Raw genomic sequence first — 20,125 nt, forward strand, 5'->3', positions numbered from 1 at the left:
TAACCGCTGATTTTTGTTATTTTAAGACATCAGGGACCCAATCACAGGGATTTCCATAACTTGGACAACCCCTTTAATAAAAAAAAAAATGACAGTTCCGCTTGAATTCGTTAGCTGATATCCTATACAAAAGGGAAGAACAGTTAATTTATTTTCTACATCAATTTACTGTCAGTTTGGTGTAAAGGTGACACTTCCCAGAATTGAAATCGCAAGAACAAGCTCTGTGCAGACACCGAAGAAGCAGGGAATGCTATGTAACAAAAGTAATTAGCATAAACTTTTCAGGCCTTTTGTTGGATGGCCTGCAGCTAGATACTTTTCATCCATTACTGTGCAGTGTTTGATTATTTTGTCATAAATGCAAGAGGCGAACTAGAACATTGTAAATAAAACCAGGAGTAAAATAATCACGCTACATAAACACATATGGTGGGAAGTGTCATCTGGATACTTTCCAAGGAGCTATAAGCTATGACGGTCAGAGTTAGCATCAGCCCAGACTGCCTCACCGCACAGATACGTTTATCCCTTGGAATTCTGCCCAGATTTCAGAGGAAATACCCGTTTAGTTCTTAAACAATGGAGATTTACAGAAGTTTTCCCGTCCTCCACCACACAGCAATGCACAGGATTACAACAGTTTTATACCGTGAGGTTACTATCAGGGCACTTTCTAGGGAATTTGGCCAAAAGGGCGAACAATTAAAAAGTGCCACCTCTCCCACACACCCCGAGTATACCAAAGCGTTACCCTGTTTCCCCGAAAATAAGACGCGTCTTATATTAATTTTTGCTCCCAAATATGCGCTACGTCTTATTTTCAGGGGGTGTCTTATTTCGCCGCGGCAAATCCGTCTGTGGCCGCTAATCCCTCAATTGGCCAGCTTTGTGGACAAAATTTCTCAGAAATCTCGTCCACATGGGACAGCAAATCTGTCACGGCAAAGCTGGGAGAAGTCGGTGTTGTGGTGCGGATTCAACGGCCACAGAAACGGAAAAGCGTGCAGCCAGGTCGCTTCAAAACAAGCGGCTGAGTGCCGTGGGTTTTGAAGCAGCGCTTTCCCGGCGGAAATCTCGCTGTTTATCGCTGTGGCCAAACTGCTGTTGTGAGCTCACTCGTACAGCACAGCAGGGACAGGATAACAGCAGACTATCTGCAGATCTACCTATACATCTGGAGGTAGGAGACAATGGGGATGGCAGCAGGGGACAGGCCTCTTGACTTGCCTGCACACTTTACTATGCCTTACTATCGGTGGGTGCCTTATATTTGGGACTTCTGAAAATTTAAGGGGGTGCCTTATTTTCGGGGAAACACGGTATAAAAGTGATCAAACTATTTCATTAGTGGCGTGAAAAAATGAAAGCTGTACACAGTTGAAAGAAACATGTTTTTTACCACAAAAAAGATTTTCATATTTACCTCCATATGTCACTAAACAAAAGCCATTATACCAAGACCAACATGACCTATAATAACACCATATAAGAGCCAAATTATACCAACACACCATGATCACATATTACTAAAACATATTGACCGTAATATCCCCATTCTATTACTGAATGATCGATATTACCAATAATGGCCTTATGAGGGCCAAATCATACTCTCAGATCATGACCACATAATACCCCCATAGTGTTACTGAAAACAAAAACAGTGTACAAACATCAATATTACCCCAATACAGTGACCAGTGCATACTAGTTCTACACAGTGCCTGTAAACTGTATAAGTGATTGCAGTTCATTTACCTTTAGTGATCAGAGAAAATGTCCCCTCTGACTTGGGTTGTTCACTTTCCCTTTTTTTTCTCCAACCGACTCAGCCCACCATAATGACTTCTCCCAGTCACAGCTTGGGTCTTGCAGAATCTGACACATAGACATCTTTGATTTTCCAGCCACCTGCCTTCAGTTTCAAACCTCTCCATAATCTCCCCATCCATGGTGCCACAGATAGTAATAATGCCATGTGCCCTACATAGTAAGAGTATCCTCTTTTTGTGCTCCCTACAGGCCCCATGCAGTAAGTGTCACTTTTAATGTCCCCTTTATGCTGCCACTCAGTAATAATGCTCTTTATGACTTTCATTCAATAATGAAGTCCCTCATGGCTTCTATTCAGTAATAGTGTCCCTCATGATGACTCCCTTTTAGTAAAAATGCTACTCGTGGCCTCCATTTAGTCATAATAATTGCTCCCTCATAGCCTTGGTATACTAATAATAATGCCCCTTTATTGTTGCAATAAAGGGACTATATGGGGTATTATTATTACTATAAAGAGGCCTTATATGGCATTATTATTGCAATAATGTCCATCATGGTCCCTTTTAAGTAATAATAATGCACTTTAAAATAAAAACAAATATACACACCTTTCCCCTTCTGCTCCCGGCCTCAGCAGTTTGTGCTGTACCAGCCCCACATTGAATTTTGAGTTCAGCAATCATGTGATCGCTATGGCTAGGTGCCGACTTCAGTGGTCATGTGTACTTAAAGAGATCCTGACCCAGGTTTACTGGAGAATGTCAGTCTTGTGCACCCCTCCTGAATGTTTCATGCAAAGAAAAGTTATTGTCTTAAAAGGAAAGATCTGTAGTGGTCTGTAATGTGACTGCTGCTTGTAACCTGAAGCATCTATGGGAATGCTGGGTGGTAGTCAACTCAATGATGATACATTCGGCTCTCCCAAGTCCTCCTGAGTCAAGAAGTTCTGAAATGGCCAAACGCATTGTCACTGAGCTCTAAGGCTCTGTTTGCATGTGAGACTTTATCCCCATTTACACACACACAGATGATCGCTCAAAATTAGTTAGAAACTGACAGTTTTGAGCAATCATTTTGCATTCGCTACTAATGGGCTAATCAGCCCATTAGTAGCTAGCTAGCTTAATTTGCATGTATTTAGAGAACAGAAGGTGGTCTGTTCTCTAAATACATCACTATTGTTCTCCAGCAGGAAAGCAGCTGAAAGAATATTATCAGTGCTGCCTGCAGAGAACTCAGCGTGTGGTCCCTCTTATCAGTCTCGATGGATTTTAAGCTGAGCTGAACTCAGCGATGGACGAAAAGAGCACAATGGGCACATATTATTGCTCAAAAGATGGCTTTTGAGTGAATTTTGACCAATAATCGTTTTGTGTAAAACGGCCCTTAAAGGGGTTGTCCCGCACCGAAACGTTTTTTTTTGTTTTTTTTTAACCCCCCCCCCCCCCCCCCGTTCGGCGCGAGACAACCCCGATGCAGGGGTTAAAAAAACAAACCGCTCAGCGCTTACCTGAATCCCGGCGGTCCGGCGTCTTCATACTTACCTGCTGAAGATGGCCGCCGGGGTCTGCTCCCTCCGTGGACCGCAGCTCTTCTGTGCGGTCCATTGCCGATTCCAGCCTCCTGATTGGCTGGAATCGGCACGTGACGGGGCGGAGCTACACGGAGCCGGCATTCTGCACGAGCGGCTCCATTGAAGAGAGCAGAAGACCCGGACTGCGCAAGCGCGGCTAATTTGGCCATCGGAGGGCGAAAATTAGTCGGCTCCATGGGAACGAGGACGCCAGCAACGGAGCAGGTAAGTAAAAAACTTTTTATAACTTCTGTATGGCTCATAATTAATGCACAATGTACATTACAAAGTGCATTATTATGGCCATACAGAAGTGTATAGACCCACTTGCTGCCGCGGGACAACCCCTTTAAGTTGGAAGCCTCCAGCACAGATTTGGTGTAGTATTATGCAGCAGAGAATGAGTGTGACTGTGGCTTACAATAGAAGTATAAAGATGCTCTACCTTGTGAGGAGGTGGTGGGTGGGAACCACAGGAGTGAGTAGATGGGCACTGAGTAATATATGCTGCCTGTGGCACCACCAAAAAGGTGCTATCAGAAGCTAAAACTCAACAGCACAGAATGACCAAACACCAGTGAAGTTAGTATATGTCAAGATAGTACACCCCGGCTGGGGTAGTTAATAGCCCATGAGTTTTAGTGCAAAAATGTAGCTTGGTTACCCCCACCCCAGTGCAACTTCTCTTTACTGCCGCCACTCATCCCTAACCTATAGCTGCATTGCTATCAATGCAGCACTAGCAGCCAGGGATGTTGTTAGGCCTCGTTCACCTGACATATTCTGCACCCAAATCTGTGGCAAAAACTGCACCAGTTTAGCCTTCAGTTCATACAGTGCAGATTTTTCTGAACATGAAAACTGCATCTGCTGACCACATGTAGGTTTGTCCCTCACAATATACACAATACTGCCCGCTTTGAACCCTCAAAAGAGTATATTACCCCATAAAGTGATAGTGTCCCCATCATGCAATACTCCCTTTGTGGCCCCGCACAATATAGTAGTGCCCCAGAAGTCCCTCATGAGCACACTTACTTGTTGAACTCTGCTAAGTTCCTCCTTGTGTATCTTGATAAATTCCTTTCCCATCTCGGTCTCCTCCAGTCACAAAATCATAGGGGAGGCGATGGCTCTGGGAGGAGAATTTATCAGGATACACAAGAAGCTTCCGCATGCTGCATGGAGGAAGTCAGTAGAGTTCACAAGCAAACCATTCAGTCAACTTTATTACTAGTGTGATGAGAGGGCTTGTGGGAAGACCCAGGGGGCGCTCACTCCCACTGCCACTTCCTAAATCGTCGGTGAAGCTGCAGTACCAGGCACAGTCACGGCCATGTGTATACGCTCAATTAGTGATACCATTCATTGGCCAAAGACTACTGGAATTAAATATTCCCATTGTTGTGGGGATCTGACAAGGTATGCCTCTGTAATGTGTAATATGATGTTGGTTTGACTGGTCATGCAAGGGGGGACTGTTTAATGTTCTACTTATATGATGTGTATGTGTTCTTTTTAAGGGCAGTTGTTGGGCTTGGAAAAGGAGTGGGGTCTGGCTCGTCTCCACACTTCTAGTACCCAGGGGTGGGCAGACTTTTTAAAGAGCAGAGAATGCATCTGAGAAGCTCTGCAGAGGCGGCAGAACAGGAGTCCTCTATACAGCCAAGATTGACCCTATGGGCATCAGGATACTCTGTCCTTACTGGATCACGCTCCTCTTTCGGGTTCATACAACAAATACAGTTATCTGCTGCCAAGAATCAGACGTGTTGAATTTCTACACTTGACCCTTTCATTCCCCTTGGAGATAAGCATGTCCAGAGCTCACTGGTTGTAGCTTTCTCCATAAAACACATGAATGCTCAGCCAAATGGAACGTTCATTTATTTGGGGGAGTCGGGAGAAATAGCAGTCTACTGAACATGTGTTCAGGTAACAGCTACTGAATGTATATGGAAGCCATAAGAAGCTCCAAGTGTAGTGGCCAGAAGTCTATGTTGCTGGCCCCTCTATAAATGTCATACATGTCATGTCTTTTGCAGATGTGCTATGCAAAGTTGTCTAGTCATTTTGTTATGTGTATTGCACAGCTGTAGCAAATGAGAGGTTAAAGGGGTTGTCCCGCGAAAGCAAGTGGGGTTATACACTTCTGTATGGCCATATTAATGCACTTTGTAATGCACATCTTGCATTAATTATGAGCCATACAGAAGTTATTCACTTACCTGTTCCGTTGCTAGCGTCCTCGTCTCCATGGTGCCGTCTAATTTCAGCGTCTAATCGCCCGATTAGACGCGCTTGCGCAGTCCGGTCTTCTCCCTGGTGAATGGGGCCGCTCGTGCCGGAGAGCTGGTCCTCGTAGCTCCGCCCCGTCACGTGTGCCGATTCCAGCCAATCAGGAGGCTGGAATCGGCAATGGACCGCACAGAGCCCACGGTGCACCATGGGAGAAGACCCGCGGTGCATCGTGGGTGAAGATCCCGGCGGCCATCTTGCTAAGGTAAGGAAGAAGTCGCCGCAGCGCGGGGATTCGGGTAAGTACTAAACTTTTTTTTTTTAAACACATGCATTGGGTTTGTCTCGCGGCGAATGGGGGGCCTACTGAATAAAAAAAAAAAACGTTTCGGCGCGGGACAACCCCTTTAATGTTTGCATGAGACTGGGAGATGTCTGCAAATTTATCAATATTTGTCTAGTCATGCGATCTATGCTGTCTATAAGTATGAGTGCTTTGGGTGTGGGAGAGAGTCTTCTGTTCTGGGTTCCTGAGTGAGAGTGCCAGCCACATGGGGGTACCGTCAACCCTCATGTGGTGAAGAATGGAAGAAAAAGAGAGGTTTCCTGAATACCCCAATGCCAGGAGCCAACAGTGAGTGAGAAGTAAGAGAGAGAGAGATTGAGAGTGAGCGAGAAGAGACAGCTAAAAACTACCATGCAGAGGTACTGTTCTGTGAGAGTGTCTGTGGAGTGACCCTACCTCTATCCTCTTCTGGAGAGTTCCCCTTCCAGGAGCGGTTCCTGTCAGATAACTGCGACTGCAGGACCAGTTTCATCCTGTGTTTCCTCCCTGACCTCTAATCTTCAGGTTACCTGCACCAGTGTATTCCTAAGTGTATCCCGATAAAGTTTCCATGTAAAGTTTTGCCAGGCCCTGACTGTTCCCAGGGACCTGAGATACATTACACAGTCTGCAGCTCCTTTATTTACCGCCGAGGGTCATTCCGGTGGGTAACATAAAGGTGGTGTATACATACACATTTATTGAGGAGGGGCAATGAACCCCCTCTCCTTCCAGAGGAATTAGTGAGATCACTTATAACTCTGCTTCATTACCTGTCACCTTTCACTGTAGGCAGGCAGAGCTTACAAAAAGCTGAACAATTCATTAGGAATTTGTGACTTTAATAAGGCAATAATATCTTCTGTTCTTATGTTCATTGACTATCCCTCTCCTAGGGGTGTCCAGAAGAGGCCCAGCGCTGCTCTGGCCGAGGCTACGTGTGTCCCTCCGGGAGGGAGCCTGGTAAGTGCCACTGTGATAAGTGACCACTCTACCCTCCAAGCTCCTCAACGTATGCTCTGTGTCCGGAGTCACCCTACGGAGCGCTGCACAAGGGTACTCTTCGGATGGATTCACACGAGTGTATGCGTATTTGAAAACAAAGGTTTGGTACTGTGTTAGCCAGTAGAGCAAAATGTGATTGTTCCCAGCAAGAGAAACCACGTAATCTTGTAGATATGATACCTTTTAATGGCTAAAAAAATACATGATGTAATAGTGAACTTGAGAACCTTTCGGGCTCTTCATCAGGCTAAAATGGAATAGATCCGAAGAGGCATGGATATTTATACACACTTATAACATACATACTTCTGACAAGGCACAGACATGGATGGGATTGGTTTGCACTTAAAAGGAATACTGCAACAGAAAGCAAACTTTTTTGAGTAGGCACTGATAGCGGAGTGAAAGTTTTATGGTCCCTGAATTACTGTTGGTGGTGGTGGTGGGGGGGGGGTTCACCAGGCCAGCAGTCTTACCTGTGCTATAGATGTCTCATACCTGCCATTCACTCATAAATCCTCGTGAATAATTTAACCCACTGTTCAACGTGTCAAAAGTTGTTAACAATTTATATTCCCAAAATCTTCTATGGTTTTGTGACTTGAAACCACCCTTTAATGTCAAAACTCTCATATCTCCTATGTCATGTCCATGGTTAGAAAAGTGCTTGGCCACAGGTAATTCTCTCTTTCTGTGATTAATTGTATGGCGGTGAGATCTCATCCTCGCTTTCAGTTTTTGCCCTGTTCCCCAATGGTGCCATCCTGGCCACTATGGATGTGGAATCCTTGTATTCCAACATCCCATACAAAGATGGACTGACTGCCTGCCAGGTGCACCTTGAGGCCTATGGGGTTGCCTCTGAATCCGTGTTGCAACTCACAAGATTCATCCTCACACACAATTATTTCTCCTTTGGCAAAGAGATATTCCTGCAACTCACCGGAACTGCCATGGGCAGTAAAATGGCACCTCAATATGCCAGCCTCTTTATGGCAAAACTGCAGAGTGACTTTCTGGCCTCCCAAGCAAACCATTGGCCTACTTCCGCACATTGATGACATAATCATCTGGACCAACACCAAATAAGAACTAAAAAAATTCCATGAGAGATTCAATGCATTCCACCCCACCATAAACCTGACATTAAGCTACTCATCTACCGAAATCAACTTTTTAGACACCACCATTAAGAGTTCAAGCAACTCAATACAGACATCCCTATACCGAAAGATTGATCATCCCACATACCTCAGATGGGGCAGCTTCCACCCTTAACACATCAAAAAGTGTTTAGGGTGGAAGCTGGGCCATCAGATACAACCAGATCTGCTCCAACCCAACAGACAGAAAGCAACATCTATACCATCTTAATAATACATTTTTAAATCAGGGCTACCATCCCATCTCAATTAATGACCAAATCACCAGAGCCACCAGAATACCCAGAAATCAACTACTCCAATACAAGAAGAAAGAAAGAAACAATTGTGTACCTCCCAGTAGTGACCTACACTCTTCAACTAGAGATACTAAGGAAAACCACAAAGAAACTCCACTATATCCTACACAAGAATGACCGTCTGAAAACCATATTCCCGGACTGTCCCTGTCTGTGTTATGGTAACCTCCAAATTTGAGGAACTTTATAATCAGGAGTGCATTGCCCTCTGACACACAGAAAGGAACTTAGCCCTGCAATGTAAGGGGTTGCAAGACCTGCTCACATGTATGGACCACAGACAGAATATGGATCCCCAACACACAGCAGGACTATATGATCCCGGGGACATGAGAGTTTTGATATTGAAGGGTGGTTTCAAGTCACAAAACCGTAGAAGAATTTGGGAATATAAATTGATAACCACTTTTGACATGCTGAACAGTGGGTTGAATTATTCCCCAGGATTTATGGGTGAATGGGAGGTATGAGACATCTATAGCACAGATAAGACTGTTGGCCTGGTGAAAAAACCCAGCAACAGTAATTCAGGGACCATAAACTTTCACTCCCTTATCAGTGTCTAGTTAAAAATGTTCTTGTACCTCTTGTAGCATTCCTGGCCTGACAACCCTCCCCCCCACCCCTACAACAGTAATTTAGGGACCATAAAACTTTCACTCCCTTATCAGTGCCTAGTCAAAAAAGTTTGTTTTCTGTTGCAGAATTCCTTTTAAGTGCGAGCCAATCCCATCCATATCTATGCCTTGTCATAAGTATGTATGCTATAAGTGTGTATAAATATTCATGCCTCTTCAGATCTACTCCATTTCAGCCTGACGAAGAGCCCGAGAGGTTCGCAAGTTCTCTATTACATCATGTATTTTTGTTAGCCAGTAAAAGGTATCATATCTACAAGATTACGTGGTTTCTCTTGCCGGGAACAATCACATTATGCGTATTTGCACACACTTGTACCATGTTTCAGCGGAATGGGTATTGCGTATTTGCGTGCGCAACTCTGTTTTTTTTACTGTATGCGGACAAAAAAATATGCAACGATGCTATTCTCTTTCCCTGCGCACAAAATTTTCAGTGTATTGCAGATGCAAACATGCAAAATCTATGCGTGCCGTGTGCATGCGGCCTTACTGCAATCATCTGTCACCACAGTGCTATCATTGGTCATCTGTACTTCCGCTGTTCACATAGCAGATGTGCAGCTAACCAGCTAGTGTTTTTATACTGACATAAAGGAGCTGATGAGCTGATGAACAAGTGCTCGATCATTCGTTGGCTGATTGTTGACCCTTTTACAAATCCTGATGATCGGGGAAACAAATGGTGAACACAAGTGCCTGATAATTGGCATGTGGAGTTCCTATTTATATGTCCTGTATATGATTCTGATAGCTCTGCTATTAAGTTCTGTATCAGCTGTACTTGGGGGTTCCTAGCAATTACATTTATTATGCAGCAGCTTTTCCATGAGGCTCTGCATCAACTGTGGTTGAAATTCCTAGCATTTACATGTTTACTGCTGGCAGCTCTCTTATGATGTTCTGCATCAGCTGTGTGTGTGTGTGTTACATGTATGATGTTGGCAACTACACAATGAGGTTCTGCATCGGCTATGGTTGCAGATTACATATATGATGCTGGCAGCTGTGCCATAAGATTCTGTATCAGCTGTTTTGGGGGGTTCCTAGCAGTTACATGTATGATCCTGGCAACTATGCAATGAGGTTCTGCATCAGCTGTGGTTGCAGTTGCTAACAGTTACATGTATGGGTCTGCTATGAAGTTCTGCATCAGCTGTAGTTGAGGTTCCTAGCAGCTCCATGTAAAAAAAACTTTTATGAAGTTCTGCATCAAGTTCCTAAACTTTCCAGCCTGTACATCAATGATTGACTATAATAACCCATCCTGCTGGGAACTTCTCCCCCTGCTGCCATGTAGAGAGTGGGCAGGGGCTGACCAGCCAGCTGTTCTCTGGACCCTCACCAGCTCCCCCCCACCACCGTCCCCTCTCCCCGCCCTGCACCCTCCCACCCTGAGAACTGCTTGGGGTCGGATGTGGAAGGTCCCGGGTCAGAATTCCTGTAGTCAGTAGTGGGGCGCGGTGCTGCATCCTGTCCTCCGGCTGCCACCTCTCATCATGCGGGCCAGGCTGCTCCCTCTGCTGCTGCCCTGGCACTGCCTGCTGCTCTGCACTGCTGCTATCTCCCGGCAGGAGCTCTTCCCCTACGGGGAGCACAGGGGGGATCTGCTGCTGCCGGAGGGGGACGACGAGACGTCCGAAGTGCTGCAGCTCGCACAGCCTATTCTCTTCTATGAGGCTGAGTTTAAAAAGCTTTACGTAAGTATAACCCTGTACAAATCCCTGCATGAGGGTATATAGACCAAACTAGTACTGGTATATAGGACTGCATGAGGGTATGAATAGCCAGGTATTGCTGTATAGAGCACTGTATGAAGGTATAGAGCCATGCATAACTGTATAGAGGACTGCATGAGGGTATATGGACCCAAGTAGTACTGGTATATAGGACTGCATGGGGCTATGAATAGCCAGGTATTGCTGTATAGAGGACTGTATGAAGGTATAGAGCCATGCATAACTATATGGAGGACTGCATGAGGGTATATGGACCCAAGTAGTACTGGTATATAGGACTGCATAAGGGTATGAATAGCCAGGCATTACTGTGAAGAGGACTGTATGAGGGTATAGAGCCATGCATAACTGTATAGAGGACTGCATGAGGGTATATAGATCCAAGTATTACGGTATAGAGCACTGCATGAGAGTATATGGACCCAAGTATTACTGGTATATAGGACTGCATGAGGGTATGAATAGCCAGGCATTACTGTGAAGAGGACTGTATGAGGGTATAGAGCCATGCATAACTATAGAGGACTGGATGAGGGTATATAGATCCAAGTATTACTGTATAGAGCACTGCATGAGAGTATATGGACCCAAGTATTACTGGTATATAGGACTGCATGAGGGTATGAATAGCCAGGTATTACTGTATAGAAGACTGTATGAGGGTATATGGACCCAAGTAGTACTGTTTAGAGCACCGTATGAGGGTATGAATATCCATGTATAGAGCCATGTATTACTGTATAGAGGACTGCATGACTGTATTTGGATCTAAGTATTACTGTATAGACGACTGTATGAGGTTATAGAGCCATGTATTACTGTATAGAGGATTGCATTAAGGTATATGGATTCAAGTATTTCTGTATAGAGCACTGCATGAGGGTACGAATATACATTTATTAATGCATAGAGGACTGTATGAGGGTATAGAGCTATGTATTAGTGTATAGAGGACTGTATGAGCGTATGAATATCCATGTATTACTATATAAAGGACTGCATGAGGGTATAGAGCCAAATATTACTCTACAAGGGTATGAATATCTATGTATTATTGTGTAGAGGATTGTATTGGGGGATAGAGCCATGTATTACTGCATAGAGGACTGTATGAGGGTATGAATATCCATGTATTACGATATAAAGGACTGTATGATGGTATAGAGACATGTATTACTGTACAGAGGACTGTGCGAGAGAATATCTATGCAATAATGTATAGAGGACTGTATTGGGGTATGAAAGTGTTAATGTATAGATGACTGTATGAGAGTATCAAGCCATGTACTATTGTACGGATGAGTGCATGAGGAAATGGAGCCAAGTATTACTGCATAGGGGACTATATGCAGGTATGACTATCCATGTATTACTGTGTAGAGGCCTGTATGAGGGTTTGAAGATCCATGCAATAATGTATACAGAACTGTATTAGGGTATGGATCAAATTATTAATGTACAGATGACTGTATGAGGGTATAGATTCAATTATTACTGTACATAGGATTGTATAACAGTATGGATCCAAGTATTAATGTATATAGGACTGTATGAGAGTATCAGGCCATTTGCTATTGTACGGATCAGTGTATGAGGGAATAGAGCCAAGTATTACTGTATAGAGCACTATATACAGGTATGAATATCCATGTGTCACTGTGTAGAGGACTGTATGATGGTTTGAATATCCATGTATTACTCTATATAGGGCATAGAACAGTGTACTATTATATAGATCACTGTATGAGGATATGGATCCAAGAATTATTGTACAGAGGACTGTATGATGGAGGGTATGGAGATCTGTGTATTACTGTATAGGGGACTGTATGACGGTATGGGGCCTTGTACTGTTGTGTAGATCACTGTAGAAGAATACAGATCAAAGTATTACTAGATAGAGGACTGCATGAGGGTATAGAGCCATGTAGTATTGTGTAGATCCATCTATTACTATATAGAGGTCAGTATGAGCATTTGGGATTCTAGATCACTATAGATCAGTGTATAATTGTATAGTGGCATGCACTATCATTATATGGTGTGTATAATGCAGAGCATCTCATAGTATCAATCTACAGGATCTAGTGTATAACATTATGAATGAATATGAAGACATAGAATGCACAGGCCTATGTTCTCATATACCTCCTTCTGTGTTGCTTTATATGGCAGCGCTGCTCCCTGTGGAAGTGTATATAGTCCATCATACTGTGATTGTATGGGAGGCCTGGAATGTGTCATTCATTGTATTACTACACAAAAATGCCCCCCACCACCGTGTACTGTACAGACTGTGAGATAAGACTACATGGAATCCTCATGGATGAAGCTGGTCATTTGTTCCTCTGTGACAGTCTTTGCATGCGAATTATTCTTGGTTCCTATCCAACTTCAGACCCGGATCAACAATCCCACTGGTTACCTAATGTCTATATCCTGTAATATCATTGCGCTCTGGAAAGACATCTAGTCCCCTCTTAAACTCCTCTACCGATTTTTGCCATCACCATGTCCTCAGACAGAGAGTTCCACAGTCTCACTGCTCTTACAGTAAAGAACCCCTTTCTGTGTTGGTGTTGAAACCTTTGTTCCTCTAGACGTAGAGGATGCCCTCTTGTTACCATCGCAGTCCTGGGTATAAACAGATCATGGGAGAGCTCCTTCTATTGTCCCCTGATGTACTGATACAGTTATTTGGTCACCCCTTAAACATCTTTTTTCCAGGGTGAATAATCCCAGTTTTGATAACCTCTCTGGGTATTCCAGTCCTCCCACCATTTATTAATTTAGTTGCCCTTCTTTGGACCCCCTCGAGTAGTGCAACATCTTTCCTGAGCACCGTTGTCCAGAACCATACACCGTATTCCATGTGAGGCCTAAGAAGTGCTTTATATAGCGGAAGAATAATGTTCTCATCCCTCGCCCCTATGCCTCTTTTACTACACCCCAATACTTTATTTGCCTTTGCAGCAGCTGACTGGCATTGATTGCTCCAATTAAGTCTACAGTCCACTAGTACCCCGAGGTCTTTTTCCATCTCACTTTTCCCTAACAGTACCCTATTTAGTGTATATTGGTGGCATCCATTTCTCCTGCCCATGTGCATAATCTTATATGAGTGGCACAGTTAAAGTCTATGTGAGATTGGTACTGCGTATTATGCATGCAAAAGCTGCACATGTATTGCGCAGTAAGCATACGCTCGTGTGAGAGAGAGGCATTGGTGTTTTCAGTACCAAACACTGAATGGAGCATGTGATGCAATTTTTTTGCACACCTCTTGATTTTGGGGGTTGTATTTGTGGATATATACAATTAATCTAAATGCAGAGAAGTCATTGGTGCCAGTGTAATCCCTATGTAGGACCTTAAATGATGATCTCTATGGTCTGCTGCAATGTATTCTCCAAAGTCTCAGGATTTTATGTTACCAGATTACTGTCTTGCCTTGGCATTAGTGACATTTATTGCTGTCTTCTATTCTTTGTGATTACACTGTGGCGCGCTCTTAGGCTCCACCACTGGCAGACATCCATGTTTTGTGCCTCGGGCTCGTTTTACTCTTTCTCCCACTCCTATTGTTATATTATAGACTGTTTAGCCTGTGAGTTGTTCTCCTTGTACTGCTTTGTCTTGCATGCAGTCAGTAAAGAGGAAGGAATGTGTTGTGTGGTCGTGCATAGTAACTTGTAGAGTCTTAGATGTAATACAATAACTCTCGTGGACTGGGAGAGATTCTGTAGAATGGCGTCTGCAGACTGATACTTTGAGTCTCAGCCAATGCTGCACTGACTCTTAGGGTATGTTCACATGGCAAAGTTCACTGTAGGTATTCGCGCTCCCCAACTATTGGGGACAACCAGTTTAGGGTTCAAAGGCCAATATATGCTGATACTTAGGGTCCTTGTGCAATGACGAATGCTGACATGGGGTCCCAGTCTAATTGTCCACACTGATACATGGAACTTCAGGCTTTTCATACAACAACACTTGAAGTTCTAGATTTTGTGTCATTCTTTCACTTGGGGTCATGTTCCTGTTCAGTGGCACATTGGCATTTAGGCTCCACAACCAGTGGCATAGTCAGTTTTCTGTACCCAGTTCAATAGCATGCTGACACTTGAAGTCGCAGTGCAATCAGGAATACTGACATTTGACGTGTCAATACAATGGTCCATGCTGATGCTTGGAGCCACAGGCAAATGGCACACTAGTGCTTTAGGGTCTCAGATCAATGGCACACTGGCTCTTGAAATTCCTATCCAATGGCATACTGGCATTTTGGGGTCATTGACCAATGAGACAGTACATTTCAGGTTCATAAGCCAATAAAATGCTGACACTTGAGGTCCCAGTCCACCAGGGCATTGACATTTGGAGTCTTGGAATATTGACAGGGGGTTCCAGAACACTGTGGACATGGACTTGATAACGGTTTATAAATGTAAACATGCTGCGTGTTCCTGCTGTCAGGCTGGATAATGATGACATGAAACGAGTGCTGGGACAGTCTGAGCTTCTGCACACAATGAGACTCTATGCAGTAATTGAATCATTTGCTGATTTAGTCCCAGTTTGCATTACAATCATGAAATGGAATTTTTCATCCCGGAAGGAGGGCACATTTCTCCATGAATGATGCTGCCGGTTGTGTGTCTGTGACATTACATCACAAGGCCGCTCTGTCTTGTTTTCTGGTAGTTTGCTGCCATGGAGTTTGGTATCTAAGAATTCCTAAATCCCACTCACTGAGATCCCAATGTGGTTGGATGAACTGAGTCACAGCATCCTCCATGTCCAATGTGCAAGTCTTCCTGTCCTGTTAGTAGAATTGAACATGGGGAAAGATGTCATGATAAACTGTTAAGCGTAGTCCCCTTGTCACCGACTGACAACTTCATTTATTGAGATTCATAACTTGTTGAGACTCTTGAGATGAAGCCCCCACTGGGGTTGTAGGCCCTGGCCTGGAGGACAACCACTGCAGTAGAAGGACCCCTCTTGAGGAGGTCATTGATTCTCTTCTAGAGAAGATGTCTATCAGTCTTGGTGCATTGTTCCCAAGAAATAGTAGAGCATTGATGTCTGGTGCAATTTTATAATAGTGACATACTTGCCGAGAGTGATTATGCCCATTGGTTGTCCACCGATAACATGCTCCCGATTCGGGAAGTGTAGACGCAGTCTGGAAAGGGCTCTATGACAGTGTAGCTCTGATAAGGTCATGCACTCTTCTCCATTTACTTCTCCAATTCTCTATTATTTACATACTATGGGAAGTTCTCTATTCTTGAAGTGGTGAAGAAGTATGCAGATGATGATATTAGGGCCCGGGGGCTGTGGCATCATAAAAAAACCTAAAGCGACACATTTTTGCAGTAACTGATCCAGAGTGCTGTAATATAAAAGCATGATACTGGTCAACGTAGCTGTCAAGAGCAAGGCAGCTTTTCCTTATTTTTAGTGCTCCTTCACACGGGCATCTTTGTGCACGCAATATGCAGAGAATGGAGCTTACTGTTTTCAATGGGTTTGTTCACATTTCCATATTTTACACGCATTTCGGCCACACAAAAAAGCAGTATGCTCTGCTTTTCTGCACATTTGAACACTAAAGGTCCCCATAGAAGTTAATAAGGGGGGTGCACAAACACGCGCACAATACAAAAGGAGAGGCGTAATACGCTCCATTCTACTCGAAAAGAAACACATCTGGAATTAATTAGCCATTTCAAGCCGTGCGTCTTGTTTACTGCGCACAAATAGACATGCTCTGTGGGTGGAAAAAATACAGTAAAATACACTGATATGCACGCAAAAAAGTAGTATTTGTTTTGTAAAAACGCAGCTCTGAGGCGCACGCAAGTACATGTACGCTTGTGTGAAGGAGCCCTTAAAGTTAATTTCAACCCAAAAAGAAAAATTGCCCATAGGAAGTTAGGGCAGCAGCCAAAGTTTGGTAATTAGGTTGCCTTTACTTACTGAGGTTTTGCCATTTTTAGTTGAGTGCCCGTACTTGGAAAGTGCTGAGTCTCAGTCATTTTGAGTCTCTGTCTTAGTTGAAATGGGATAATTTGCATAATTAGCTTCTCAAACTCATGGTGTCATTTTGTCAGTACGTCAAAATGACGGTTTACCTTTCATTAAAAATGACAGCAAAAGTAGCTGCATTTACAATAGTAGAATGTCAATTTAAAGGGGGTTTCCAGGACTTCACTGTTGATGATCTGTCCTCAGGATAGGTCAGCAATTACTTGGTGGGGGTCCACCGCTCAGAATTCCCTTCAATCAGCTAATATCGGGCCATTCAATGCAAGCTGCTCCTGCAATACCAACCTGGGCCACTGTACTATGTACAAAGCTGTCTGCTTCTGGCATTGTCCACAATGACAATCGGCCTGACGAACAGCTCATCATTGGGGATGCCAAGTGGTAGACCCCTACCAGTCAAATATTAATAACTAATCCTGAAGATAGGCCATTAATAGGAAAGTCTTGGAAAACCCTTTTAAGTCATAGTTAATTACCAAACTATGGATGCTGCTCTAACATTTGATTTACGAATATATGTACAATTTAGTTTTTTAGTGAAAATCATCTTTAAAAAGTGGTTCCTCTGCAGTTGAAATATGCATTAAAATGGAATCCTTAGAAGGCTCCCTGGAGATCCATGACGAAAGCTTTCAGTTTATGACCTTGTGATTTAAAGTGGTTGCAGAACTCCTCAGTGTTTTGTAATATTCTCATAGTTTGCAGCAGGTCAGACCTTATCCTATATACAGTATACTATATGTACACATGCATAGCGATTACTGGATTTCTACTAAGCCTTCACGCGCAGGGGCGTAACTATAGGGGATGCGGTTGCACCCGGGCCCAGGAGCCTTAGGGGGCCCATAAGGCCTCTCTTCTCCATATAGGGAGCCCAGTACTATGAATAAAGCATTATAGTTGGGGGCCCCGTTACAGGTTTTGCATTGGGGCCCAGGAGCTTCAAGTTACGCCTCTGCTTCCGGGGTTTTTTCAGGACTTAGGGTGGCTTTCCAGTGGACAACAAATGGCCGAATAGTTGCTGAAAATACCCATTAGGCTGGGTTCTCACAGGGTGGATTCTCGGCGAAAATCTCGGGGTTTGGCCGCAGCGAAAAAATGAGAGATTTCCGCCGGGAGAACCGCTGCTGCAAAACCCGCAGCGGCTTTGAAGCGTCCCGGTCGGTAAATCCGCGCAGCAGCGGCGGCTTCTGCCGGCTTAGTCGCAGCGGATTTGCCGTCCCGTGTGGACAAGATTTCTGAGAAATCTTGTCCACATGGCTGGCTAATCCCGGGATTAGCGGCCGCATGTGGATTTGCCGCGGCGAAATTCCGCACGGAATTTCCGCAGCAAATCTGCCCTGTGTGAACCCAGCCTTAGAGTTCAGTCTACTCTTGGACTGTTGTTTTAAGTGCTTTGAAAAAGAGAGAATCGCCAGGCAAAATTGTTAACAAATCCTTCAAATACGAACGACTGTGACCTGACAGCAACCGACTTTAATCAGCCAGTGACGATTTTATAGGTGAACTGAAACAAAATGACTGGCAACTAGTAAGCAAATTATCACTCCTCACCCTGTCGATAGCCGTCACTGAATGACTATCATTTGTATTCACTTCTTCAAATGATTACTCTGATGATAGTCCTGTTTACGGCCACCCTTAGATATTGATGACCTCCTTAAGATAGGTCATCAATATCAGATTGGAGAGATGGCCAAATCCCAATGTCCCCATCAATTTGAGCTGTTGATAGGGCAGCAGCACTTTGACCTCATCATTGTATACCAGGCACAGATTAATTTTGTAGCGGCTGTGCTTGATATTGCGGCTGAATCCCATTCACTTGAATGGGATTGAGCTGGACAAAGGCAATGTGTCCAATAAATGTGACATCTCAGGCGAAGAAAGAGAACGCTGTAGCATCACGGTGTCTTCAAACGGATGAACGTCAGAGGTGTCGGGAATCTGCCCCCCAACGATCTGATATTGATAAGGATGTATCATCAATATTTAATACCAAGAAAACCCCCTATACAGGATTAAAAATAGTTGTTGCTTTCTTCCATAAACAGCGCCACCCCTATCCATGGTTTGTGTCTGGTATTGCAGCTCAGTTCTGTTGAAGTGGCATTATTTTTGGAAATCTGCTAGCCTATGTTTTAATCCTTTTACAACGCCTTGAAGGCTTGTAGGGTCTCTGTGCAGCTGACTTGCAGACGTCTTGTTTTGCCAAGAAACTGTAGTACAGTCTGTCCTTCCAGAGGCACAGTGCTCCAGAACAGCCCCTCTAACAACTGGAACAATGTGTTTAACATGTGGGATGTTACAGTTTTATGAGTTGTCTTTCAACTTTATTTGTAAACACTACAACGGAGGAAACAATGGGAATATAAGAAAAACTCTAATCCGTCTTCATGTAACCCGGAAGAGTTTCAGATAAGGAAACCATAAATTCCGGTTCTGATGATCTGCAAAGCAAATAGTGTCTGGGTGTAAACAAAATGTTTTCATTTACCGATTGGAGAACTTGAAAATGCCGAGAATTACTGAAGTTTAGTTGCAGTATTTATGGATTAGTTGTGGTATCTTGAAGAACAATGAAGGGGCACCACACTCAATGGAGCAATGTGGCCCCTTAGTTCTGCTGTAGCGTAATATGACTACAAAGGTAAACCAGAAATAACCTAATATTAGGAGAAATATGTTCTAAGACTTTTAATTTTCTTATTTCAGGTAGGGACCAATGGAATCATCTCTCCTCAAGACTTCCCCCGAGAGACACAGTATGTGGATGATGGCTTTCCCACTGATTTCCCAGTGATTGCTCCATTTCTATCTGATATAGACACTAGTAATGGCAGAGGGAAGATTTACTACCGACAAGACAATTCCCCTGAGATTCTCAGTACTGCAGCCAGACAGATTGAGAGAGGTTTCCCGGAGGCTGCGTTCTTTCCTATCAATGTTGTCTTGGTGACCTGGGAGAACGTGGGGCCATATGAGGAGGTGACAAGACATTCCGAGCCTTCCAACAAGGTAAGTGGCGCTATTTACAAAAATCTAAATTGCAGTGTTTTTATATATGTATCCTTAGGCGGTATGTTATGGACATATTGCCTAACAAATAGTCTTTCCAGTGGGTTGTCAACCATGTTACTCAGGTCTACTTGATTACAACGCTTGGTCAAATAGGAGAGTCCCATCAGCACATGGATAACAAGAAGTGGTTACCACTCAGGGCCACCATACTGTATATTGCTATATCTGTTCCTATTTTTGGTTGACCAGTGTTTAGTTCTCCCACGAATCAAGTATGGACTTGATGGACAC

The 20,125-nt window shown here is 43.8% G+C and overlaps 1 protein-coding gene across 1 annotated transcript in view; it reads left to right on the forward strand.

Annotated features, from left to right (window-relative positions):
• Window positions 1-10,444: 10,444 nt before the first annotated feature.
• The window catches only part of NID2 (nidogen 2), a 65,151-nt gene continuing 55,470 nt past the window's right edge, over window positions 10,445-20,125 (forward strand). The window contains exons 1-2 of the mRNA XM_066608016.1: window positions 10,445-10,720; window positions 19,529-19,831. Coding sequence (XP_066464113.1) covers window positions 10,520-10,720; window positions 19,529-19,831 — 504 coding nt within the window. The 5' untranslated portion in view covers window positions 10,445-10,519. The remainder of the gene's footprint in view (window positions 10,721-19,528; window positions 19,832-20,125) is intronic.

This window comes from Eleutherodactylus coqui, chromosome 6 (genome assembly GCF_035609145.1).
Source record: "Eleutherodactylus coqui strain aEleCoq1 chromosome 6, aEleCoq1.hap1, whole genome shotgun sequence".
In the NCBI taxonomy this organism is placed as follows: domain Eukaryota; kingdom Metazoa; phylum Chordata; class Amphibia; order Anura; family Eleutherodactylidae; genus Eleutherodactylus; species Eleutherodactylus coqui.